This window comes from Nicotiana sylvestris, chromosome 1, assembly GCF_000393655.2.
Source record: "Nicotiana sylvestris chromosome 1, ASM39365v2, whole genome shotgun sequence".
In the NCBI taxonomy this organism is placed as follows: domain Eukaryota; kingdom Viridiplantae; phylum Streptophyta; class Magnoliopsida; order Solanales; family Solanaceae; genus Nicotiana; species Nicotiana sylvestris.
In genome coordinates, this window is record NC_091057.1 from 96,614,589 (window position 1) to 96,641,334 (window position 26,746).

Consider the following 26,746-nt stretch of genomic DNA (forward strand, 5'->3'; position numbering starts at 1 on the left):
TATCAGAGTTGTGATTTCATTAATAGATTATAGTCATTTTTATACACATATACATGACAATATTTCTATATCTTTTCTAATTCGACTAATTTTATCTAATTTTCTTTTAAATTCATTCGTTTCTTCCACCGCCCAAAGCGCGGTTAAATCTACTAGTTTTCTAAAATTTCAGGGACTAAAATAGAAACACATAACACGGCATTAACAATATCGTCCAAAATCCCACAGATCAAATTTGAAACATTCTCTCAACTCGCCCTAACTCAGACTCGGCCATGTGGAGAAACACGGTGGGTTTCTCTTCGAAGCTCCTAGCCGCCTCCAAATCCTCCTCCTCTCTTCGTCTTCCTTTAGTTCATCATGGCGTTGTTACCCGATCCACTTCTACAGCCGCCGGCTCCGGTCCGGAGTCAACTGAAGCTGCCGGTTCAGTAAAGTTGGGGTTTTCGTCCGGATCTCCGGGTCCTTCAGCTGTGGATCTTTCATCTTTTGCGGCTGCAGCATCAGTTTTGAAATCTAGGGATGTTGTGGATTTTGCTAAGCACTATGGGCGCTGTTATTGGGAGCTTTCTAAAGCTCGCTTAAGGTTTGCCCCTTTTTGCTGTGTGAATCCTTATTCAAAGTACTGTTGGATTTATTTGGACCGGATGATGTAGTTGATTGTTCCTGTAATGATACTGCAACTGCTGTTTAGTATTTGCCTAATAACTTGCTGAATCCAATTATTGGAGTATGTGAATTAACTTATGTATCAACTGGCTTCGTAGAGTTATTGGGACGTTAGGGCCTGTGTAGTTGTGCTTACAGGAATGGACTTTAGGTCATCTTGTAGATATCACGAAGGATATTGATCTGATATTGATCCTGCTACAATGCTCTCAGTGTGAGCCCATTTGCCCCAGTTTTGGTAGGTTGTGGGTTATAGTAGGTCGCCCAGTGGATTGGTCGACATGCACGCGATTAATGAAAATTGGTTTTCCTTTTCATGTTAGATTTTGTGTTGGAAACTCTAGGTGAAATGATAATAAAAAAGTAGGCGAAGAAAAAAAAGTAGGTGATAGTGGGTCAAAGAGTGAGGCTGGACTCTGGAGTGTAGTGGACATACCAATTTACTCTTCGATTGTTGATGCTAGTTTTGATAACACAAAAGAAATCATTTTTTTCATTAAACCAAGTTTGTTACTTCAAGGATTAGTGTTTAGAAGTAGTGCAAATTACAATTTTAAGGCGGATTAAGATCCAATTGAGAAGCAGAAAAAGAAGACTAATTACTATTTTCTGGTGCTTTCGGCTCCATTCCTCATTTTTCAATGTTCTGATATGAAATTCTTTTAGCAGGAGAAAAGTGCGTGCTGTCAACCATTCCAACTTTTATATCTTACTATCCTTGGCTTATTTTTTTTAGAGAGAGGGGTGGAAGGAGGGGGGATATTTGGTTGATGTATTGTGTGTTTTTCTGCCTTTTATTTCTTTCTCTTGTGGTGGTTGTGAGGCAAGGGTACCAATGTGTAGAATAAATTCCCATGATAGCTGGCTGCTGCAGATAATCAAAATTTTGCGGGGTGAAGATCCAAGACTCTGGCAACTTAGCTGAGTAATTAGTGAATGATATACATGAACTATAGCAATATAATAATGAAGGACAAACGGTTTTAGAAGGTAAGGCAGTCTTGTCAAAATGTGACTAAATGGGAGTAGCACGTGTTCGAGGTTGACTGTGTATGTTGTACTGTATCTGACTGATACACTTGGACAGTTGGATGTTGTCCATAAAGTACTCTAAGCCTCTATTGTTTCCCTAAAGGGTTAACTTTCAATAGAACACTTTGGTTTTTATGGCCGTTTTAATGATTTTCCTGGTGATGGTAGGTCCATTTACTCATTTAGAGCAATAAAAGTTAAAACATATTATAGGGGTCCGAAAGTGAGAAGCAAAAGAAGAGGCTAGCAGCTATTATTATACTACAAAAAATCATTAAAGACTCAATTCGTATCCAATTTTAATGGATTTTCCTGTTCATTTTAGATTTACATTGCAAATGTTTTAGGTGAAATGATGTAATTCTGCATCTTATTGATGCCTTTTCTAATGCAATTTACTTCATAAAAAAAATTAGGTGAAATGATAAAAATAGATAGGCTATGAAAAGCACACCAATAAAAAAAAAAGTTCCCTTTCAAGATACAAGCTTCTTATCTTCTGTAAAAAACACACAATAAAAAAAAATAGAAGTAGGAGATTGTGGGCCAAAAAGTTAGCTTGAGATTAGTCTTAGCTTGTCAAGGCTAGTTTTAAAGGACATGAGAATCAACTTTTTCATCAAATGAAGTTAGTTACGTTAGTGTTTTAGTATTATAAATTAGAAGCTTAAGCAAATTAAGATCCAGACCAAGAAGCAGCAAAAAAAGACAAGACACTGGTTTTTCTTGTTCTCCAGCTCCATTCCTCATTTTTCAGTGGTCTAATATGGATTTCCTTTAGTGGGAGAAAAAAGAGTGCTATCAACCATTCCAAATTTCTGATCTTAGTATTCCTTGGCTCTTCACTCAGTTGAAGAGCTTCTATATTCTTTATTGACTACAGCTTGGATCTATTGCTTGTTCTGATTGTTCCAGTCTTTTCTTTCCAGAATGTTGGTAAATGAGCTACTCAATATGTTACCACTATGTATTTTTGCTACTTCATTTTTCTCTAAACACTTATTTCAGTATGCTAGTTGTTGCAACCTCCGGCGCTGGGTATGTCCTTGGGAGTGGTAGTGCCATTGACTACATGGGACTTTGCTGCACATGTGCTGGCACAATGATGGTGGCGGCATCGGCTAACACGTTAAATCAGGTATAATGCTGCAATCTTGCTGACAACTGAATGGCCACCTAAATGAGAATTGAAGCCCTCCCACGATAAAGTGGGTAAATCCCCGGGTGGGCCGTCAAGAAATTTGTGCCTTTTCCCTTAATGTTTTTCTTTGAGAAACAATTGAAGGATATAAGCTTGTATCCATCAGTGTCAGTTGATGCAGCATATGCTTTTCATGCATTTTTTTAAGCAGTGAAACTCAGTGATTAATTGTTGTAGTTTTTGCTCTTAGGTGTTTGAGGTAAAAAATGATGCTAAGATGAACAGAACTAAGAGAAGACCATTGCCATCAGGACGGATTAGTATACCTCATGCAGTAACATGGGCAGCATCTTCTGGGATAGTGGGCACTGCTCTACTGGCTAGCAAGGTGGCCGGATATCCTCTGCAACTAGTCTGACAATATATATATATATTGCAATTAGATAGACTGTCTTTCTTTCCGTTGATATAAATTATTGATTGAGGGATTGATGTTGCAATTTCTATGACAAGGCTTCTACAGGCTAATCTGTTGGCAGCTGGCCTTGGAGCTTCTAATCTTGTGCTGTATGCGTTTGTATACACACCGCTAAAGCAGATACATCCAATAAATACATGGGTCGGTGCAATTGTTGGTGCTATCCCACCGCTGCTTGGGTAATTGTCTTGTTATACACTCTTTAGGCTTTCTGCCTTACCAATATCGGTCCCACCTAAATTTTGTGTCTATGTACCTGCGCATAAAGGAGACATGATCTTTTATCATTCTATTTTGTTTTTTTCTTACAAGTTCACGAATTAATTGTTGGTTTGAGAATGTTCATTGATAGGCATATTTTGGCATGCTGTACTATGCACGTAATTTTACTAGACTGATCGTTTTGGCATGCTTCAGATCTATATTTTCTTTGAGTATGCTTCATTGCGCTCCTCAGAGTTATGCATTACTTAATTTTGTTATGTAGCTATTCTGCATAGTAAAATAGCAATTCCACCTTCAGAGTGCAACTCTCTTCATGGATTATGATTATTTTCAGACCCGTTGCATGGGAAGTTTCTTATTTAGTTGCAGAAAGGATGAAATATTATCCAGCTGAATTGCATATTTACGTTATAAATTGCCGTTTGTTACTACGGAAATGTTAATAGAGTACCACTTACAGCAAGTACCTGGATATAACTATGTTTTAGCTTGTTTTTTGGTATTTTTGCAATTGCTGTGGGTCTACAGCTGATGAGCCCATAATGAAAGGTTTTCTCTCCTTGTATAGGTGGGCCGCAGCTTCTGGTCAAGTGTCTCTGAATGGATTGCTCCTCCCAGCAGCTCTGTACTTTTGGCAAATACCTCATTTCATGGCCCTAGCGTACTTGTGCCGTAAAGATTATGCTGATGGAGGGTAAGTACTGATTATGTAATGATCTTCAATGTCAAGGCTGTTGCATGGTGAAAGTAGCCATATTGTTTCAATTAATGCTCATATGCATCTAGACACCGAGAATTTTCCCGCATGTGCTATCTCTAAAGAGGTCCTCGAGCTTTAGTCTTCATGTAATAAATGACCGATAAAAATCTTGGGCTACTGGAGGCTTATTGTGGGCTGGGGGTGGGGGAGCTTGAATATTTGTTGATGATGCTTGCAATAAAAGCTGCTTGACATCATGTAGCGTCCTTTTTTTTCTCATAATGTTCTATATATTTCTTCTAAGTTGGCCCCTGAGATTCTTCCTGGACTTATCATTTATCATTCTCTGTATAGGTTCAAGATGTTCTCTCTTGCTGATGCTTCTGGTCAGAGGACAGCCGCTGTTGCCTTGAGGAACTGCCTATATCTACTACCATTGGGTTACCTAGCCTATGATTGTGAGTCAATTTTCTATATAGGAATATTTCCATTTTTCCATTACTGTCTGTGTAAAAATTACTTGACATGGCTTGAAGCGCCACCAAGTTTTATAAGGTAAGTGGACTAGTATTTTCCTCTCTGTCCAACGTTAGGTGTCTTAAGTTGACTTTAATTACGTGAATTTGACCCTTTTTGTAGATGACCCTGGTTTAGGAAAGTGTGTACAATGACAACTTTTTAGGTTTCTGTGGAGTACATAAATATGAAATTGCTTAAATATCATTATGGAAATGCTACCTGAGTTGTAGAAAATCTTGGAATGAATATCTGGTCCTAGATTGGTTTGCCTAGCAGCTTCATGGTTTCATGGCAATTGCTCAATGTACCTTTCCTCTGTTTGTGATTACCGTTTGTACTTTGTTAACGTCTAACCTCCCTCTTCCTGCTCGTCTCTGAACTTCCTTCTCTTATGACTGTCTGCATGCAGGGGGGTTGACATCTGGGTGGTTTTGCCTGGAATCGACACTTCTTGCTCTGGCTATTAGCTGTACAGCAGTATCATTCTACCTGAACCGTACAACCAAAGAGGCTAGGAGAATGTTCCATGCCAGCCTTCTCTATCTTCCCGTATTTATGTCTGGGCTTCTAGTTCATCGTGTAACTGAGAGTCAGCAGCAAATGACTATTGAAAACTCCATTAAGATTGTTGAGATGTCATCTTCATTGGAAAGTACAGAGGGGTCGCAAGAAAACAGAAAGAAACAGTCTGTAGGTGGTAGTCAACGTCGGCCACCTGTATCGTATGCCTCAGTTGCTCCATTTCCTTTCTTGCCAGCTCCTTCATATGCCACACCATAAGATATGAATCTTTTCTCGAAATTTGTTTTTGTACTAATGTAATAAAAACAGGAACAGAAGTACCCCTTTATATTGGCTTATTGGCAGCACCTGGATGTCATACTTTTAAAGGTTTGAGACTTTGAGTAACTTTGGGCGTGGGATGTCCAAGGAATAGATTTTGTTCTTTTTATTGTTTGGTCCACAATTATGTTTACCAGAGCAAAGTGGTATCTTACAGATGATGCATATGGAATAATCTTATTTCCTTGATCCGGTGTTGCGGAGAGCTTTTACATGATTGGCATAAATAACGTCGAGGCTAGTGATGTTGCGAGAGCGACTTTGTAAATTCATTGATGCTATGGATGAAGTGCATTTTGTCTCAAATTGAATGTCTTGTTGGTGAACTTCACCATATTTCAAGGTGCATTTAGAATTGCTACGAAAGAAGTTTTAAAAATTAGATACTCGAAAATTACATGAAAGCCATTGTAAGTAGAAAGTAAGTATAAAAGAAGGTAACAAGAATTAGTTTTAAAAAAGAAAAGTTAAAAGAATTTCACTTAATATATATATATTAACAGGTGCTGGTAATAAAGAACATAACCATCGCGATTGCTGGTCAAAGAACATAAACATGACAAGTTCTGGGTTAAAGAACATAACCATAAGGGGTCATTTGGTATGATGGAACTACTTGAAAAAATAATTCATCTATTATTTCATTTTGTCATTCTTTTTCATTTTATCATAGGGAAATGACATTGTACAGTCCCTCTCAAAATAATAACTGAAAAAATGTATGTATATATGTATGTATATATATGCATACACACATTCTATATGTTATATAAAAAAGTCTACTATAATTTTATACACTTTTTCGGATAGCGAATATAAATAATTTCTGGCGCGACTAAAAGTGAGAAAAGCACGGCTATACAGCTTTCCTGCCTCTGTGACCCGAGGATCCAAAATCCATACAATTCGATATAAAACATTGTACATGATGAATTCTCTGGAGCTTCAGCATTGATTAGGTTTCAATAGGGAGTTAAAGTGTATTATCCAACATACATAATGACCTATTGCTTTGACGGACGAAATTGCTATCGATGTTACAACAACCAAAGAACTACACTAACCCCACTGTCCATTTTGTTCCATTTAGACTCGTCACATTCTAATTTATTCAATGTTTGGTTTATGGAGTAGTTTGAATTATACAAATCCTTGTATTACTTAATATACCAATTGATTTATTATTTTATGCCGCCAATAATATGGAATAACTAATCCTGTAATCCATGTATAACTTATACATAGATAAAAGTACCAAAAGGTCAAAAATATTCCTGTCTTTTTCGTAAAGCATATAAATTATAAAAGCCAATCAACCAAGGGTATAAAAGTAAACTCAATGATTCTTAGCTTAATACATAAATAAATATTTTAAATGAAATCTTGTATATCTAATTTAGTGCTCATCTCATTTTTTGGCATTATTCTAAATGTCAAATAGCATCTTACCCTGAAATTAAAATTATTATAATTATGGCGCCTTTTGTCCACCATAGCAAGAGGTACATCAAGCTTTTCAGCATATGTTGTTGTCCCAACAACCGTGCCATCATTGGCGGCGACCACAACAAGGTCAGAACATATGCCCTTACTGATAAATGTAGTCTATCATTACGGGTGGAATGTGCAAGAGAAATAGGACGTGGACAAATAGAGAAGCGTGAGAAATTGGACCACGCATAAGAAAGAGAGAGAGTAAGCAATTCCGCCGGTATTGTTATTTTAAATATAATATTTGTTTTGATTGTTAGTATTTAAATTTTATTATATTATATTGTTACGTAACGACGAAAAATGTCACTTTATGGAATGACTGATTTGGTGTGATAGCATCATTACCTTATTTTTTCCCTCTCATCTTGCACTTCCTTATTATTAAATAATCATATTTTATTCTTTACCCTACTTTTGTATATAATAATTCTACTCCATATCCTATTTTTTATTAGTAATGTTACAAGTTTATTCTTTATATTATTGGTGTGTGATATCATGAAACGACGACAAATAATGCAATCTATCCAAAAATTGCATTTATCAAACAATACAGTATAATACAATACTATACATTATGAAACGACGTATAACATGATACGACCCAAGATAACCAATATGCGCTTTGGATGTCTTTCGCAATTGGAGGTTATGCGTGCAATTTTCCATCAATTGAAGACGGTGTAATTGGAGGTTATACTTGTAATAAGCGATGACACTTAATTTCTTAGAATTAGCTTAGGGATATTTGGTTCATTTTTAGTACCCACTCCAGTATAAATAGCCCTTAAGATTTTTATTTTAGGGGAACTAATTTTGATGAATGATATAATGGTAATTTGCCATTGTTGATGACAACTTTATTCAAGATATGTTTTTCAAGTGGAATCACACTTCAACTTGAAGGTATTCCTATAATTTAGATTTATTTTGTTATGTAATTATTGGATAATTAATTATTTTAATTATTTTGTATTTATAATTTTATTGGGTCTATTCTCAAATTCTATCTTTTAATTTCTTGTCAATCGCATTTAGATTCGTATTATAACAACAATCCAACAAGCTATAAAGTGGCACTCATTTGCGGCACTTGCATGTATATTCATGGCTCGGGGGCCAAACTGAGTAAGAAGGTAAAAATGGGCAAATTTTGATTGTATTATTGTCCCAACTGACAAAAAGAATAAATAAAGGGTTCCTAGAAAAGAAAATTTAAGGGTTAGTACGGTGTTCCACATAATTGAGTTGTGTTATTGCACGATAGGCAAAAGCTTAGGGGGTGAAAGTCAAAATAGAAAGACGATGTCTTAATTTCTTCTGGAACCTCAATGGGAAAGAAGGAAAGTGGGAAGGTAGGGGAGAAATGGCGGTGAGACAGAAAGCAGTGGCGACGCTGCCGGCGTTGATGCGAGCTATGAGGAAGGGAACCCCAAACCCTAACCATATGCCGTTGAATCAACCGTTGCCTTCACTGAGACGAGCATTCTCACTTTACGATCAAATCAATCTTATCGATAATGTTCCTGAAGATCAATTGCGCTTCCAACAGTACTTCCCTATTCTTCCCTCTTTAATCAGTTTCTTACTTATTTTCTGTATGCGGTTATTTTCTTGTCAAATTAGGAGTATTTATGACCTATTTGAGCTAAATTTCATTTGAAGAACAATTTATGCAATTTTGTTTTCTTCTAGTTTAGGTATCTTACGTCGTATCTAGTGTTCAATTTTTTTATGACTCTGGTGACCGAGCCAGCTTGCTCGACTGTTCCATCGGTACCTACTACCTCCACCGGCAGATAGCTTTTTTTCTTTTTTTGCCTCGTATCTGGTGGCTAACTCAACCAATTTTTTTAGCATTATTTGAGCAAAACTCTTCAAAGTTCAGAAACTAAATAAATTGCAATTACTTCAATGAGGCAAGTAATGGCATAATTACTTTGGTTAGAATTCGTCACGCAGCTTAGGCATGCTAGTTGACCACTTATGTATTTGCTGCGGATGTTTATTGTCTCAGTGAGCGTATAGAACTTTTAGTTTCATCTTACATTTGCAGTTTAATAACATACTAGCAGAGATTTATTTTTTACCCTTTGTGCCTTACTTCCTTTCAAATATTTGTTCAATTGTCAATCAAAAATGTCATTATTGCTCTATATTTCTGATAATCAGCCTTATCAAATGATAAATATTTACTTTTTATATCAAACATAAAGAAAGGAGACTTATTTCAAAGTTATTCCCATTTCCTACTAGCTTTCTAAATTTGCTTGGCTGTTGTTTTTGTGGAGGGGCATGAAGGATGGAAAAAGGAGACCCATATATAGAAATGTAGATAGAAAAGACCGTTACTAATAAACACAGTGTTTTCTCTCAGCTTTAAAGAATCCTGGAGGAGGGGAGAAATCAGCGAATTAAAGTTGCTATTCAGTTGTTGTTTAGCTTTACAATAGGTGTTAACCAAAAACTTGCATTGCCTTTGGACCGCAAAAAGCTAAGAAAAGTTAAAAAAACACCCACACCCTTTATCAAAAAATTTAGGAAATCACCCACACCATATGGCAAATACCACACGTACTAATCTTGAAATGTTCGTACTGACTTTGGGTGAGTCAAGATGTGGTCCTTAAGAAAAATGTCTGGTTGTATGATATTTCTGGGGAGTACAAATCAAGCTATAAAATTTAGTGGGCTATCTTGTTAGTATTACTAGGCTTGTGGACTGTTTTGTGCTTTTACGTCTTAAATTTTGCCAAGCTGGTTCAATAGATATACTATATAGCCTCATAACCCTCTGGGTGGATGGCTTCTTTAGCTCTCTTTTGTTAATTTTATTGCTTAATGCCCTGCTTTCATAGTAATGGTAATTTGGTATCATTTCCATTTTAAGCCCCTGTACTACCATGTTGGTGAAAATACTGAGTTTGCTGGGCTGGATGAGGTGGTCTAATTCACACCAGTGATTCCCAGTAAAATCAGATGATTAACATTCAGGAGGGGACTCTGGTCCCTACTATGGGTTCCTAGGTTATTTCAAAATCCTGGTAACAAAGTCTTGGGTATGATTGGCGTGAGTCTAAGATGAAAGCATGTGAAGAGAGGATGTAAATGCTTGGACTAAGAGAGATGTTAAAGCTTGAAGTGTATAGAAATTTGTAACGAATTGAGTTAATAGAAAAGAGTTGATATGTGTTGTATGTGTGATGGATGATATCTATTCTATGTACAAATGGTCTTATTTATAGCTACAGGGTCAGTCATTTAAACCACCTTCTTAACGTGCTCGCTTTTGTTTCGTAAAAGTACGGCACATTTAGTTAATGTTGAGATGGTTCATTGCTTGCTTGATTCTGCCTTTTTCATCTTGACTAAGTCACCAACCGCCTTTAGCTCCATGTTCAGCTGACATGTTCGTTTCCCACTTCAATGAGAGGCAATTACTTGACTGGGTTGTCATAGAGTAAAACCCTATATGACTTTTCCCTTTACTAATCCATTAGGATGGATGTTGGGCTAATCTCATTTAGGCCACATTGCCACGATTTATACTAAGCCTCAAAGGGTCTCTTCTGGGTGCCCATGGCTGCGTATCGTGGTCAATTTTGCTGTGGTCATGATTCAATTCAGATAGCCTAAGAAGATGGCCAGATGGCCTCAGTCCGTGCCGACTCAAAATTTTCGTGTTAACAGATTTTCTTTCTTACAAGAATTTGGTTGTGGCACTTTTTTCTTGGATTGCAAGACATGTTAATATGTATCAGTACCTGATTATTTTAATAGTTTTTTTGGGCTCCTTATAGGTTTACTGATACCGGGTTCAAAGTTAATGGTCTACATTATGAAGGTAGCTTGCTTTGTGTTGGCAACTTGTTAATGTCTTGGCATCCCAAGAAACTTTCGGAGGTTACTTCAGAAAGGTACTTACTTTTGCTCCTCATTGAACCTGGTACCTTCCTTGAATGTACTATAAGCTGGTTAGACATGGGAAACCTTTTATACATTTGGATTGGACTGGCCAATCGAAGTGGTTCAGTCTGGTTTAGCTTGTAGTCAATTGAAGCTAAGGAGCTGATGCCTAGTAGCTCAGTGGGATGACCAAAAAGTGACAGCAGGGTGAAAGAATGTCCCATCCTTCCAAGTTGTATTCCTCTTTTTAGTTGATATTCCCTTCATAATGTCCAATTTCTTTTGAAAGAAAATTCTGTCATATGTCAAACAAAAACAGTAATTACAGGGATCCAAATTTTACACTATTTTATGTAACTTTTTTCCTCTTATGGTCTGCAAAGCTAAAAATTACTAATATCTTCACGTGCCCCTTCCGATGAATAATAAACTATACAATAGTCGACACTCACTTTTTAACTTGTAGCCTGTTTGGCCTAGGGCTGTGCATGGATCGGATCGGATCGGATCGGATTTAGCACATTTCGGATTGAAATTTCGGATTTCGGATTCCACAAAACGCAATCCGAATCCGATCCGAATTATATCGGATTGGATCGGATTGGATCGGATTGCATGATTTCGGATCGGTTTGGTGATCGGATTTTCGGATCGGATTCAACAGTTCATAACAGAACAAAATTAACATAAACAACAGTTCAATTCAACATAGTTCTAATTCTTGTGAACATCAGTCCTAATCCACATAGTTCTTAGTCATCTCTATAGTTCTAATTCTTGTGAACAAAGTTCTCGAACATCAGTCCTAATTGACATACACATAGTTAATAATTATAATTCAACAAGAAAAGGAAAGCTGCAAATCCTAATTCTTGTGATAGAATCCATTACATAAACAAAACACAATCTTCATAACAAAACAAAATATACTGAAATCTCAAATATATGTCTAATGAACTGAAATCCTCGACCAGAATTCCTTAATAGACTACACAAAAGAGTTCCACGTTCCAACTTCTCTGGCCATCGCACTCAATCCTGATTCCTGGCACGCTTTCAAGTTCTGCAACACTGCACTTGTAAAAAATGAGAGGATCAGTAAATCACAGCCCTAAGTAAATGAGAGAAACATGCAACTCGGCATTAGTCAGGGTGGGTAGGTGTGGGTAGGTGGCTGATACCAAATGGTTAAACCTCCTCTTCAGAACAGTTAAACCATCATTTCTGTTTATTTTAGTGACTACTATACCTTTGTCCTTTAACTTTTTCAATTAATAAGCTTCAAACTCACTTTTTTCTTCATATTCTCGAGGAAACGTATTCTCGAGTACCTCTGTAATTGTTCATATACCTGTAAACCTCGGTAGCATCTTTCAATTAACAAATTAATCACTGTTCAATGATTTTACCAGGATCATCCATCAGCTGAGGCCTGCATAAAGTCAAGCTGTAAACATCAACAATTGCTTGTAGATAAACAAATACAATCAAGACGAACCATTCACCTCCGTAAAAATACAAACTAACTACCCAAAGAGGGAATAATGATCCTTCCTTTCCAACCATTGCGCAACTGCTTCACCATTGGGCCTTTTTAGGTAAAGGTAGTGTGGTCATGTAACTGAATTTTTACCTTGGACAAAGGGTAAACTCGAGATTTTGGACAGCTAGAATGGGCATACTAATTACAACTAATATACTTCATGAGAGTTTCAAATTCAACAACAAAAGATAAGATTGAAACTCACCATTGAATACCATAATAGTGAGACACTGATTTAGAATAAATAGCTCTTCACATGCTCTTTGATTTATCTACAATCCCGTTTAGACTACTGTTTTTACATCTAGCGGTCATAAGGAAATTCCATGTTGTTCTCTGTCACTTTGAACGGCTGAGGATGTTGGCCAGAGCAATAGAGATTCCACATCTTAAAATAAGATCGCTCCAGATTCCGTACCTAATGATGCATAGAAAGAAAAACCAGTGTGTAAGTAAATCATAGCACAATCGTAACGCGTGTATAATCTAAGGTACATGACTTCATAAGCATAGAAATATAACAGTCGTGTATAATGGTGTTGGATCACTCACCCAGCGTCCTGTATCAAACAGAGGGCAACTCAGACGAACAGCCTTGAGTCTATTGGTGAGATCTTGGAGCTTGGGGCGATTCAGTGCCAGTGACACTGCCTTCTCTTCATACTCCTTCATACTGTAAAATGTAAAGCAAATAAACATGAACAAGCCCAAAAAGGTAGACACACAGATAAGAAAATAAGTCATCCTTCTCTAAGAAAGGGGGAGAAAGAGAGAGAACGAGAGAGAAGGAGTGAGTCTTAGTGTCTTACCAGTGCGGTCGCCGGTCGCCGGAACACAAAGAAGAGATAGAGGAAGCGACGAGCAGGAGCAGCTTGAGCCTTGAGGCGTGAAGTGAGCAGCAGCCAGCAGTCTCTGCCTCTCTGGGTGTGAGGCGTGAAGTGATGGAGCAGCAGAATGAAATAAGACCTAACCGGCTAACCCTAACAATAAAATTAGTATTTATACTTCCCTTAATAAATTCGGATTTCGGATCGGATCGGGTTCAAACTATACAAATCCGAATCCAATCCGAAAATCCGAAATTTTAATAAATCAAATCCGAATCCGAAATCCGAAATCCGAAATTGAGCGGATCGGATCGGATTTCGGATATCCGATCCAAATGCACAGCCCTAGTTTGGCCTAGCTTCTGCAAAGCCAAAAGTGCTTATTTTAGATAGTTGAGGTGTTTGGCCAAGCTTTTAGGGAAACTTCTCCCCGTAAGCACTTTTGAAATCTTGGCCAACACAAGTTTCTGTTTTAATATTCGCAAAAGTGATATCAAATTTAGCCAAACACAAATTGCTACTCTCCAAAAGTACTTTTTCGAAAAGCATTTTTCTGATAAAAAGCACTTTTCAGAATAAGCAAATTTTGGAAGTTTGGCGAAGCAGGCTATTAGCCTGGTCAAAGCGAGAGATTTAATTTGGGGTAAAGCTAAAGGGAGTAGTACCATGTCCACAGCCCTTGTATTACATAATTTTGGACATTTTACTGTGCCACAAAGTTCAACTCTTTAGTTATATTGCATGTATATCACTTATGAAACGCTTTTTCCCCTCAAAAAATATCAGATGTTTCCTTTTGCAATTTGTTATACAGTCACATCTGACATGCCATTGGTGCGTGCTTCATGCAGCTTATCTATCTTCCAGACTGTGCGGCCAGTTCCAGGTGAGTAGCCAGTCAGTCTATTTTTGAAGAATGCGATGCTCAGCTGATGTTTCTCTGCACCTACCTTCATGTTCATGTACAACATTGTTATGGTGCTCATTCTGTTGGACCTTTCATGTCTAATTTGTTGTTCCTTTTCTAGCAGGGACCAAGCAAATTTATCTTATTTTTTATGTCTTTAAAAATTTATTTACCCTATTTCCTTTCAAGTTAGCAGCATTGATTGAAATGTTCTGAAATCTTTAGTGGTACACAGCTTTATGCTTCTTCTTCCACATAAAAGGGGAAAATACTATGCTAGTGTGTGGCAAGTTCTGATGACATCACACTGTAAGATTGCTGCAAATTTGTCTGGTGCAGTTTCCTGCGTGAGAACGATTTACTACTTTGCTTTGGTTGGGTTCTCTTGGCTGAACTCGATGTGCCATCTAACATAGGCTAATCTTTCTTCTTTGATACATCATTTGTGAAAAGTGTTATACCCTTTATGTCACCTGTATTGTGCTAGTATTGTTTGAAATCAAGGAAAAAGCTTGAATTTGTAATTCAAGGGGGTTAATGATTTAAAATTTTAATCAACCAGTTAAAGGTGCAAAGTTTAATATGTGGGAGGTTGTCTCACAGCCAGTAGTCAAAAACTATAGTTGTTTTATACTGATTTAAGATCTTGGAGAAGTAGCCATGATTATTCATGGTAATTAGATATTCTGAGTATTCATGGCGATTAATATTCTTGGCATGAATAAAAAGAAAAAGTATGTAAAATAGATTGGCAGAAGGTATGATCTAGCTATTCTTAAAATATTTGATTAATAAACCTATTTTTGATCGGAAAAATGATGGTAAATTTTAGTATTAGGAAGAATAGTTGCAGCTGTGCGGTGTTGATATTCTGCTCTGTTTGGTTTGTGTTTGCCAATAACTTGTTAGAGGAAAAAACCTGGTGGTCAAGGTTGATTGATTATTTCAAAGTATCTTGCAATTAAGTTTGTGTGGTTTTTGCACTTTAAAAAAAGAGGGCTGGGTGATGTTTGTCTAAGTACTACTACTTGTTAAAAAATCATTAGTATTTTAAGTTGAACAGGATGCAGTAATTTGTTTGACCTCCGGAGAAAGAGAACTATGGATGTTTAACAAACACCCTTAGCTTTGAAGAGTTTGGGTAGAAGGAAAATTAAGCATAAATTTTTTGAGAAAATCATGCATCGACGGGTGTGGCGTAGTGGTCAATGAAGTAGGTGAAAACCATGAGTAACTCTTGGTGGGTAGAATTAGCCGGTATCTGTGTGGTAGGAGTTAGTAGGTACCCACTAGAATAATCAAGGTGCATGCAAGTTGGCCCGGACACCATAATTAGTTATGAATTTGCTTAATCGAATTGTACAGAAAAACCATGACTAACTCTTTGTGGAAGATGTTGGTCTCCTCTTTTTGCATTGTTTACTAGTCAACTGTGGAGCATGTCCTTGAATCCCTGGCATGTCCTGGACCATGCCAAATCCACTTGGAGCTACTGCAATGTTGGACCAAAGAAGGGTTGGGCAAGAAATCACTAAAGACTCGGAATTAATTACCATTCCTCAAGCCATTTGGTGGTCTGTTTGGCTTGAAAGCAATGACGGAATTTTTGAAGGCCATAGGAGAAATTTACATAGCCTTAAACAAAGATGCATGTTGTTGCTAGCTTTTTGGTGCAACCTGGTTATTGTACAGGATGTTGATGCAATTTTAGATATAATAGGGGATTTTCACAATCTGTAGTTATGTTTTGTCGCACTGGCCAAGTGCAAGCATTTATAAAATCTTTGATGACATAAAAAAATATACAGAAAAATCTAACGTGTGTTTTGATTATCATATAACCTAATGGGTATTGACTCTGTTCCTGATCTCGTCAAGGAATGATTATCTTCTAAATTTTATACTACTCTTGGTATGAGGCTCTTCTTTGTCTTTGTTCCTAATATAACTTCATTGCAGAGATTCTGCTTCTTGGCTGCGGGAGGTACATTCAACCAGTAAATCCTGAGCTTCGTGCCTTTATTCGTTCTACTGGAATGAAATTGGAAGCAGTTGATTCTGTAAGTATATGGTTCTGTCAATCTGTGTTTATTATGAAAACAGAAAGGAAGGGGCTATATTATCGTTTACGCACAACTGTTTCAGTAATTGTCAGATTGTGTCTGATAGATGAGATGGGTAGCCATAGAAGTTCTGAGCAAGATTTATTCTTGGTTACTGCATCATACCCCCACCATTTACTTAACGTCTCTGGAACTTTTTTTTAAAAACTATTATTGGAAGATGGAAACATGTGGAACTCTTTGATATTCCTGGACCTACATAAAGGAGTTTAAATACAACTAGATTAGCCAGCCAGCAAACCAATGCCAGAACAGTGACATTTAACTTAATGCTTTTCTTATTGGTTAATTTCTGAATGAGTATTATGGTAGCATAAACATTTCATGTATCAGCCAATGTTTTGCAAGTGGCTTTTCTCTTCCTCATTCTTTTCTAAATTTTCAATGCAATCATTGAACCATATTATTTCCGATTCATTGTGGTTCTTTACAAAATAAACTTTTAAGATGTTTCTTAATAGACACAATGAACCCATAATTGAATCACACATATTTTGGTGGAGTGATATCAGACTACTCACATGAAAAAACAAATTTCTATTTGAACTCTAAAACCTTGTTTTGCTAGCCTGTCGCTTGTTAGATATCCGTATATATCATGTTTTGTTGCACATATTCGTTGATCAGAGCTTGATCTTCTTCCTCATCCATATTATGTTGCTTACATTCTTTACTTCATCTGTGATGCAGAGAAATGCTGCATCAACTTACAACATTTTAAATGAAGAAGGAAGGATTGTGGCTGCTGCACTTCTCCCATATGGAGTAGAATCATAGGCCTATGATATATATGTTTTTTCTTTAACAAAGTCAAAACCTGATCAATCATGTCTGGAAATCACTTTGCTTTTACCGGAAATCAAAATGAAGGAGAATATCTTGCCAATTACTTTATCCCAAATTTGATGGGACTACTCTGTTTACAATTGACACATCATGCTCTAGTAAAGTACGTTTTATTTTTCATTACTCAAATTCATATTCTTATTTTCCCCGTAGCTCATGTAAATTTGACTTTTTAACTTGGACTTTTTTCGCTTTGAATAATACCACCAGATAGAAGTATTACTTGCAAGAGTTATGTGAACTTGAAGCTTTAGAAACCACAACTGCTCCACCCTCTCAACCTCTTCTCTCCAAAGCAGTTTAGATGCTCTAGAAGTTGAGAAAGAACCTTTGAGATGGTAGTTACCATTGGCAAATGTCCTTCTAAACAAGGATGAGTAAGAGTATCAAAGGATGTAAGATTCAAACCTGAAGGCTGCCCTGATGCAATCTGATCAAGAGTTTCAACTAACAAATTCCCTTAACATTTTAATTGCTATAGTGGATTACAAAGCGGATGACATTGGCGAGCTTCTCCAATAAAATGTTGAAGCAAGCCTCTAATTCTTATTTTTGTTTCTAAATTTATCTTGGCTCTTTAAAGTAACCCATCTTTGGTCAGAATTTTCTCGGCAAAATAAAGTACTAAAACAACGCTGTAAAATACTAACTAAAACAATTTCTTTAAAATTATCTCAAAGGAAAAGCTTTAAATAGGAGATTGTACACCATATGTCTAGTAGCTAGAAGTGATGGAGATAGTAGGAAACAAAGTCTCAGTTCAACAATACCAAAACAGAACATAATACCAAACAACAGGAAACAAAGTTTAGATGCAATCTATTACAACACCAAAACTAAACAGTCTTTCAGATCAACAAAATCAATAAGGGAGCATTCTTGGTCTGATGGACAATCTACCTGACACCTGAAACACAAGTCAGATAGTGAGATGATATTTAAGGAACTTTAACGGGAAAAAGGAGAATGAGAGGTGTTCTTGCCACTTACTCTGAACTCATCGTGTGTGCCCGAAATTGCTTTCCCCACCACATCTGCCATAGATAATGCTGTATTTTGGCCCGGGCCCGGGCCTTAGTGGGCCTAACGGGCCGGGCCTCGCGGTCCCGGGCTTCGTGGTCCTGGGCTCTGGCGGTCCCGGTCTTCGTGGGCTCAATGGGTGGAACCGTCCCGTGACGGGCCTAAGCCCACATGGTCATGTGCTTAACGGGCCGGGCTCGTGGGCTTCGCGGGCCTAGCGGGGTTTTTTTTAAGGCAATTTCTTGTAGTATCATGGCTATATTAAAAATATATATGTAGTATATATGTATATCTAATTATTAAAGTGCTTGACGAAAAAGAAAATAACAAAACAATAGTAAAACACTAAATTGTCATGCATAATATATTTTCTTGTAGTATATTATATTGTATCTTATGTATATATATTCTCTTATATATTTTCTTGTAGTATATATATTGTATCTTATGTATATATATTCGCATAATATATTGTATCTTATGTATATATATTGTATCTTATGTATATATGTTCGCATAATATATTTTCTTGTAGTATATATATTGTATATTATGTATATATTTTCGCATAATATATTTTCTTGTAGTATATTATATTGTATCTTATGTATATATATTCTCTTATATATTTTCTTGTAGTATATATATTGTATATTATGTATATATTGTAGCATAATATATTTTCTTGTAGTATATATATTGTATATTATGTATATATATTCGCATAATATATTTTCTTGTAGTATATTATATTGTATCTTATGTATATATATTCTCTTATATATTTTCTTGTAGTATATATATTGTATATTATGTATATATTGTAGCATAATATATTTTCTTGTAGTATATATATTGTATATTATGTATATATATTCGCATAATATATTGTCTTGTAGTATATATATTGTATATTATGTATATATTTTCGCATAATATATTTTCTTGTAGTATATTATATTGTATCTTATGTATATATATTCTCTTATATATTTTCTTGTAGTATATATATTGTATATTATGTATATATTGTAGCTTATAAATAATTCTAAGTATAGACAAAGAAATATTGCGAAAAGAAGCTCATGGGTAGAAGCAATAAATTTTATTACCAAAAAATGGCATATCTTTCTTAGTCATCCTTCCCCCAATGGAATGAGCACAACAAGGTACTAATACCACCATTAGAAGGAAAAAAACTAAGGAAGATGTGCCAAAATACAAGTTACATATTATTCTATGTATTATCTCTAACAAATCTCATAAATCCTTCAAGGTTCGGAGGAGGTTGCGTTGGTGGTGGTGGAAAAGAAGCTTGTTCATCACCACTTCCGGGCGAAGCCGAATCCTAATTTTCACCTTGAGACCCCCTGAACTCCGTCCAAGATTTAAGAGCTTTTAAGCCCGCAACTCTTTTAGAGGATTGTGAGCTAGACGAAGTAGGGGTTGGAATAGTTGGCCTAGCATGCTCTAAGGCAAGTTGATAAGCATTATAAACTGTTTGAGCGTTAATCTTAATTGAAGCTTTTGCATCTGCAAGTGTCGCAATTTCCTCATTTGAAAGATCTAAAGCCTTATAAATATTTGAATACCAAAAATGAGGACCTCCCAATTTCATTGTAGGATTTAGCATTGCAGCAAGACCATAAATAGGAGGGATAGGAAAAAAATATTTTTTAAACTTTTGTTTCATTTCATTTATAGCAAGTTCATAAATATCCCCACCCTCACTAAATTCAACAAACAAATCAGATAGTGCTGCAATATAAACTAAACAGTTTGAAATAGTAGGATAATATTGCCCAGAAAATGCATTTGTAGCAATTTGAAAATGTTCTAAAAAATCTAAAAGAATTTTAACATTAGTCCAATCTTGAGTGGTAAGCATTTCATCATCATCCTCACCACCTACCCGAGAATTAAACGTTGCATTAATTGGGTTTCTATATTCATATGCTACTACTAAACTTTCGTACATACAATTCCATCTAGTCGGGCAAGGTTTAGGAACCTTTCTTTCTCTAAGGCCATATTCATCACATTTTTTAAAATACTCTCTAAGTCTACTTCTACGGTTTGAATAAAAAAGCCAATTAAGAGCCATTCTAACCTTTTCAATTTCTATGTTTAATATTCGCATACCATCACCGACAATTAAATGATAAATATGACAAATACATCTAACATGGAAAATATTAGTAAATGCAGGATTTAGTGTTGTTGTAAGCATGCCTATAGCACTGGTGTTACTAGAAGCATTATCCATTGAAATTGCCATTATTTTATCGCTAAAGCAAAAATATCTACAAATATCTGCAACAGTGTTAGCTATAAACTTACCTGTGTGACGCGAATTAATTATTCTATATGCAATTATGCGTTTTTGCATTATCCATTCCTCATCTATCCAATGACTTGTAACAGTTAGATAATCACAATCATTACCACTTCTACCAATATCAGTAGTAATAGAAATCCGATTAGGTATATGAGTAAATAAATACCGCAAATATTGTTCATATTCATGTTTGAATTTATAAATATCACTCTTAACTGTTGCGCGAGGCCAACCTTTATAAGTAGGATTAAACACTCTTCTAATATAATGAACCCAATTAGGATTAGAAGCAAAAGTATAAGGTAAGCACATAACAGTAATCATCTTTGCTAATTCTTCACGATCTCTATTTGGATCGTAATATAAAATACCTCCAGTGACAGTGTTAATTCCTGGTTGAACTACATGCATAGACTTCCCGAGCCCCCTCTCGGCATAAAAAAGCAGCTCCTCTAGCAATAATTTCTGAACAATCATTAACTATGTGCCATAATATATTGAAACTGAAAATCATACTAAGACAACCAAAAGGCCACAAAAAGATGTCATTCTTAAACCTGTTGACAATCAAGACTTGGTGGAAGATGTTTAACAAGGACGACTCAATAAAATTAGTGGCCTAAAGCTAATATTTAATAAAAGGCCTTATACTTTACGTTAGAATTCATATATCTATGCACATGCAAAAAAGTTATTGTTACTATTTTTTCGAGCTTGTTGTTATAGTATAATATTCTTAAATGGTATCAAGCCTTTTAACTTTACATAGTAATAATATTATTTATATTAGTAAACAATAATTTGAATAAATAAAATATTAGGCATGTATTTATAATATATTTCCTTTGATATTGTTGTAAAAATTATATTTACCAATATAAAAATATAAGTAGTTTAATTCAAAGTTCTAAAATATTTTACTATTAAAGAATAGACAATATACTTTTCTTTCTTTTTTACAAATTTTTTATACTTTTTATTTCTGCAAACTCAATATTATCTATGCTAAAATACAACAACAACAACAACCCAGTAGAATCCCACTAATAGGGTCTAGGAAAGGTATTGTGTACACAGACCTTACCCCTACCCCGAAGGAGTAGAGAGGCTCTTTCCGAAAGACCCTCGGCTCAAGAAAACAAAAAGACAAAAGTAAACAATATTAGTATCACCACAAAAATCATAGAAAAAATAGGAACAACATGAAATCCAGAAGAAAGATGCAAAGCAAAAGCGATAACTAGTAAATAGGTCCTGCACTGAAAAGAAAAATGATTTTATTGTCTATGCTAAAATGAAATCATAAATTAACTATTAAACTTTTTGGGCCTTAAAATCTCAAGGGCCTAAATCAAGGCTTTACTAGCCTCCTTCTTGAGCTACCCATCCATCCCTGATATTCTCAATTAAATTTTGTAGAGTTTCAATTAAGGTAAGATAATAATGACAAGAAAGCTAAAGACAGTGAATATGCCATTCAGTTAACGAATACGAATGAAGTTGGTTAAACAACATGTTCGTGCGATAATGATCTCAACGAAATTGGTGGCTAAAATTCATAAAATAATAAGACTCTAAAAAGGCCTAATGTGAGAGCGCAACGCATACACATAATGTGTCGGCTAGGCGCACATTATGATATTGAATTCTTCTCTATACAAAAATATGGTATTAAGTGAAAATGAGAAAGATGTGAGCCCATTATTCATCGAGTTTTTTTTAACATTGCGACACTTGCCTCGAAAATTTCTTAGTTAAAAAAAGATACAAAAGAACTTGTTTTTGACGTATGAATGTGCCAAAAGGAATATCTAAATCTGAGTTATAATTAGAAAGTAAAATCGTGAGAAACATGGAAAAAAAGTATACATAGAAGAAAAGTAAAATTGATAAAAACAAATATATTGTTTAACTTAATGAGAGAAAATATTTATCATATTCACTCATTCAATCCTATCTCTACCAAATTTAAAAAGAATATTAAAATCTGATAGTTCTAACGTTTAACAATTATATATATATATATATATATATATATATATATATATATATATATATATATATATATATATATATATTGGGCCTGAAATATTTGGGGGCCTAAGGCAAGGGGTTCGCCTGCCTTACCCTAGAGCCATCCTTGATTTGGAACTAAGAAATTGATGAATCAAAAGAGGGCCGTAGGGATTACCTCTCAAAATAATAATGGAGAGGAGGCTAATCAATGTACTACAGACCCTAAAGATCCACCACAATTTAGAAGCAGATTCACCTGCAAATACTCATGAAGACACATAATCTAGCAGCAATGCAAATGTGCACCATAATCAATTAACTATGACTGCTGAAACAACTAATAGTGCCAATAAAGACCAACATGCCTTTGAACATGAAGCCTCAGCTCAACCGAATGGTTCACAGATGTAACGACCCGGTTGATAGTTTTAAGAATTAGCGTCCCGTTCGGCGGTTTAAGGTTTCGATAAGCTTCGTATTATGTGTTATGACTTGCGTGTATGGCGGAGTTCAGTTTTTGAATGATTCAGGGTCAATTTGGAAGAAAGATTCTTGTTTTGGAAGTGTAAGCGGTAAGAGTTGGCCGGAATTTGTCTTTTATGTAGACGACTCGAAAATGGTGTTTTGATGATTCCAATAGCTTCGTATGGTAATTTTGGACTTTTGTGTCGTTCCATGATTAGTTCTTTTCCCGCTAGTCTTAATGACATGACATGCATGCGGAATTTTTGGCTAGATCTTAGATAATTGATTTAAGTTTGAATTGGACAATTGAGGAAAAGGCATTTTTGAGGATGAATAAAGAATTGAAATACTTTGGAATTAAGGTCGAGTAAAATTCACCTTTAAATCATTGTGAAGATCGGGCTTGAGGATGTTTAATAAATTGAAGTTTGTTAGAAATTTCGACATTAAGGGACGGAAAGTGTCTTGTGACCATGACACACCAAGAGGACAAATATGTTCGTCAATGCTGTGATTGCGAAAGATATTATGTTTGGCATTATCGAGGCTGGGAGGCCCTCTTTCTGCTATCCAAACACTTTATATCTTTCGCTACCCCTTTTGAGCCTGTGTATTTTATTTCACTACCCCCTTTTGGAATCAAGTTTAGAGTCAAGAGTAAAAAAAAAATCAAAAAAGAAAAAAAAAAGTCCATGTCCCAAGAGTACAAACTGGGAAAATTTTCAAGAAAAAAAAATGAAGAAGAAAAGAACTGACAAAGATCCATGCCCCCAGAAAATAGAAGCTGGGGCAACCTGTTTTGAAAAAAAAGAGACAAAAAAAAAACAAAGAAACAGAAAGAAAGATGAAAAATAGTTTAGGTCAGATGTTTGAACTACGTTAGACTTGATTCCTTTAAAATAAGGATACGTAGGCAGCCTCACGGTTCGGTCCAACCAAATAAGAATTTAGAAGAAAAAGAAAAAAATAGAAAAAATAGAAAAATCCAAAAATCCCCAGCATCTGAAACTGGGGCAAAGATTTTATTTCATTTTTGAAGAGTCGATTCCAAGAGTTGTAAGTCTACAACCCCTCATTTTGAGTTTATTTTGAGCCTTCATGCCGACCTTTCTTTCCAACCCTATCCAAAAACCTTCCAAATAAAGACCTCCCAATATGCCTTCAAGAATGCCAAGAGACGCATGCAATGAGCAACAGTTGTCACACGACGTAGAACATCGTCGAATTTCTCACAAAAAAGAGGGAAAGAAAAAGAAAAAGAAAAATGAGAGAGTCTTATTAGTGAAAACCCTCACGGGCACAGTAAGGCGATGGTAAGTAGAGATGAATAAATGAGAGAGGCTTGTTGGTGAAAATTCCTCGGAGCACCATTAGTTGAAAGTGAGTCGTGAAGTTGATGCAAAGGATTGACACGGATAGGCCCGACTTCAAAGATCATAAGAATGGTAAAAGGGAAGATTTGGTCAGTTTGATAGATCGGCTGTTAAGTCCAAAATGCATGTTATTGAAAAAAAAGAAAAAAAAATTCTTCCTTCTGTCCTTCCGACCGGGGCATTTCTTGTTAATACTTGTTTCTTTGCACCATTGTGTCCTCCACTCTGAGTCAGTCTTTGTCAAAACAAGCAAGAAAAGATTTCAGAACTGCTACCAGCTTTTCAGTTGCACAAAGTGAATTTGGCCAGCACACTCAGTTATTACTGTCAACATGCCTTGAGAATTCATGCAAAGGCTCCCCTAAAGACTCTTGTCAGCCTACTTGGCGCAAGTAAAGATAACTGGTGATTCTCTTCGACAGACAAATTGCTCAAAAGTAGGAAGTCATTCATGATATCGGAAAATGTCACCTAAGCAAAGATCTCCAATTGGGATAAGGCTGTTTGAGCTGCAAATACAAATGGTACTGGTGTGAAACAATCAGAGTTGGTGCAGAATAAAACTCTCTTGAGACCGACTCAAGATGATTGAGCACAAAGCCAAGCTGCCAAAGACTCAAGACCACAAACCGACCGCCACCTTTTAAAACTAACAAATTTTCTTTGTGTGAAATAGGAACAAAGCAGTGCAAGGAAAGTGGTTAAAAAACAAAAAAAGAGAAGAAAAAGAAAAGAAGAGAAGAGCCGACAAAAGGAAGTTTCTCAAATCTTTGCCTTTATTTGCCTTGCTATTGTGCATAAAATCTTGCCATTAATCTTCACATTTTTCCTCCTAGGATAAAAAAGTCCTAGTCTGATGGATTTTTCTCCTAATAGAAATCTTAGTCTGATGAATCTTTCTCCTAAGATAACAAAAAAGGGACCTAGTCTGATGAATTTTCTCCTAGGATCAAAATCTTAGTCTGATGAATCTTTCTCCTAAGATAGAAGACCTAGTCTAATGAACTTTCTCCTAGGATCAAAATCTTAGTCTGATGAATTTTTCTCCTAAGATAGAAGACCTAGTCTGATGAACTTTCTCCTAGGATAGAAATCTTAGTCCGATGAATTTTCTCCAAAGGTAAAACCTAGTCTGATGAATTTTCTCCTAGGATCAAAATCCTAGTCGGATGAATCTTTCTCCTAAGATACCCAAAAAAAAAATAAAGAGAAAAAGGACCTAGTCTGATGAATTTTCTCCTAGGATTAATGTCTTAGTCTGATGAATATTTCTCCTAAGATAGAAAACCTAGTCTGACGAATTTTCTCCTAAGATAATAATTTAAAAGAAGAAGAAGGGGGAAGTCTGAATTTGAAAAAAGAGGGCTCAATTTTTAGTTATCAATGTTTAGTTTTCTTGAAATTAGGGGCCCCGCCTGGAGAATAGGGTCAGTCTTTACTTTAGTCAAGCTTAGTTTATAGTTTTCCGCAAGCACAATCACTTTTAGGAGACGTACATCCTAGTCTAGTCTTTAGTTTACTCATCATTGCATCAATAGTATAAGTGGTTTAAAATATTGCTAACAACTCACAAATCTTCCTAGTGCAAACTGGGGCAGAAAATTTCGTTTGTTTTGTTGGTTTTGATTGCAGGCACCCAGATGGAAAACAAGGAAACACAGAAAGTTTCAGCAATCAGGCGCCCACTTGGAGAACAAGGGAAAACGGTTCCAGTTTCGAAGGAAGACAGGTCAAGTTCAGCAATCAGGTGCCCACCTGGAGAACAAGGGAAGATAGTTCCAGTTTCAAGGAAAAGCAGTTTCGAAGAAAGATAGTTCAAGTTTCAAGGGAAAACAGTTCGAGTTTCAAGGGAAAATAGTTCAAGTTTCAAAGGAAGTCAGTTCAAGTTCAGCAATCAGGCGCCCACCTGAAAAAAAAGGAATTCAATTCAGAATGCAATTCAGGTCAGCAACAAAAGAAGCTCGCGTCAAGAATGCGAGTCAGCTGTCCGAGATGATCAACAGAAGTTTGTCACAATCCAGAATAAAAAAGAAAAAAATAAAACAACAAAAAGAAAGATAAGAAGTGAATCCAAATGCAGAAGTTAATGAAAGATGTGAGCTGCTCAAGACAGGGCTGAGGTCACAAACTCTGCATGTTCTGTCTTGGTTTGAAAAGCTGAAGAAGATTGAACCAACACCTGCGACTAACAAGCATCAAGATTCAAATCAGGGTCCGCATGAAGAATCAACCAAGACTCAAGATCAAGCTTCAGAAGACTCATAGATAGGAATCTTGTACC

At 35.9% G+C, this 26,746-nt stretch overlaps 2 protein-coding genes across 2 annotated transcripts; both read left to right on the plus strand.

The window, feature by feature from the left end:
* The first annotated feature begins 201 nt into the window (after window positions 1–201).
* LOC104246191 (protoheme IX farnesyltransferase, mitochondrial) lies at window positions 202–5,796 on the plus strand. Its single transcript, XM_009801956.2, has 7 exons — window positions 202–586; window positions 2,710–2,839; window positions 3,093–3,230; window positions 3,366–3,499; window positions 4,114–4,239; window positions 4,600–4,703; window positions 5,174–5,796. Exons 1-7 carry the CDS (start codon window positions 276–278, stop codon window positions 5,542–5,544), a joined length of 1,314 nt encoding a protein of 437 aa, XP_009800258.1. The 5' UTR covers window positions 202–275; the 3' UTR covers window positions 5,545–5,796.
* Window positions 5,797–8,326: 2,530 nt separating this feature from the next.
* LOC104246189 (uncharacterized) lies at window positions 8,327–17,382 on the plus strand. The gene is made up of 5 exons (XM_009801954.2): window positions 8,327–8,652; window positions 10,902–11,018; window positions 14,229–14,263; window positions 16,244–16,344; window positions 17,098–17,382. The coding sequence occupies exons 1-5, from the start codon at window positions 8,468–8,470 to the stop codon at window positions 17,182–17,184; spliced, it is 525 nt and encodes a 174-aa protein (XP_009800256.1). The 5' UTR covers window positions 8,327–8,467; the 3' UTR covers window positions 17,185–17,382.
* The last annotated feature ends 9,364 nt before the right edge of the window (window positions 17,383–26,746 follow it).

What these genes read in the sequence shown, in the direction of transcription:
- LOC104246191 (XM_009801956.2), top strand. Translation starts at nt 276, where the DNA reads ATGTGGAGAAACACGGTGGGTTTCTCTTCGAAGCTCCTAGCCGCCTCC. An exon ending in CTTTCTAAAGCTCGCTTAAG is followed by an intron (nt 587 to 2,709) that starts GTTTGCCCCTTT and finishes CACTTATTTCAG; the next exon opens with TATGCTAGTTGTTGCAACCT. An exon ending in AAAGATTATGCTGATGGAGG is followed by an intron (nt 4,240 to 4,599) that starts GTAAGTACTGAT and finishes TTCTCTGTATAG; the next exon opens with GTTCAAGATGTTCTCTCTTG.
- LOC104246189 (XM_009801954.2), top strand. Translation starts at nt 8,468, where the DNA reads ATGGCGGTGAGACAGAAAGCAGTGGCGACGCTGCCGGCGTTGATGCGA. An exon ending in GATCAATTGCGCTTCCAACA is followed by an intron (nt 8,653 to 10,901) that starts GTACTTCCCTAT and finishes GGCTCCTTATAG; the next exon opens with GTTTACTGATACCGGGTTCA. An exon ending in TCGGAGGTTACTTCAGAAAG is followed by an intron (nt 11,019 to 14,228) that starts GTACTTACTTTT and finishes TGCTTCATGCAG; the next exon opens with CTTATCTATCTTCCAGACTG.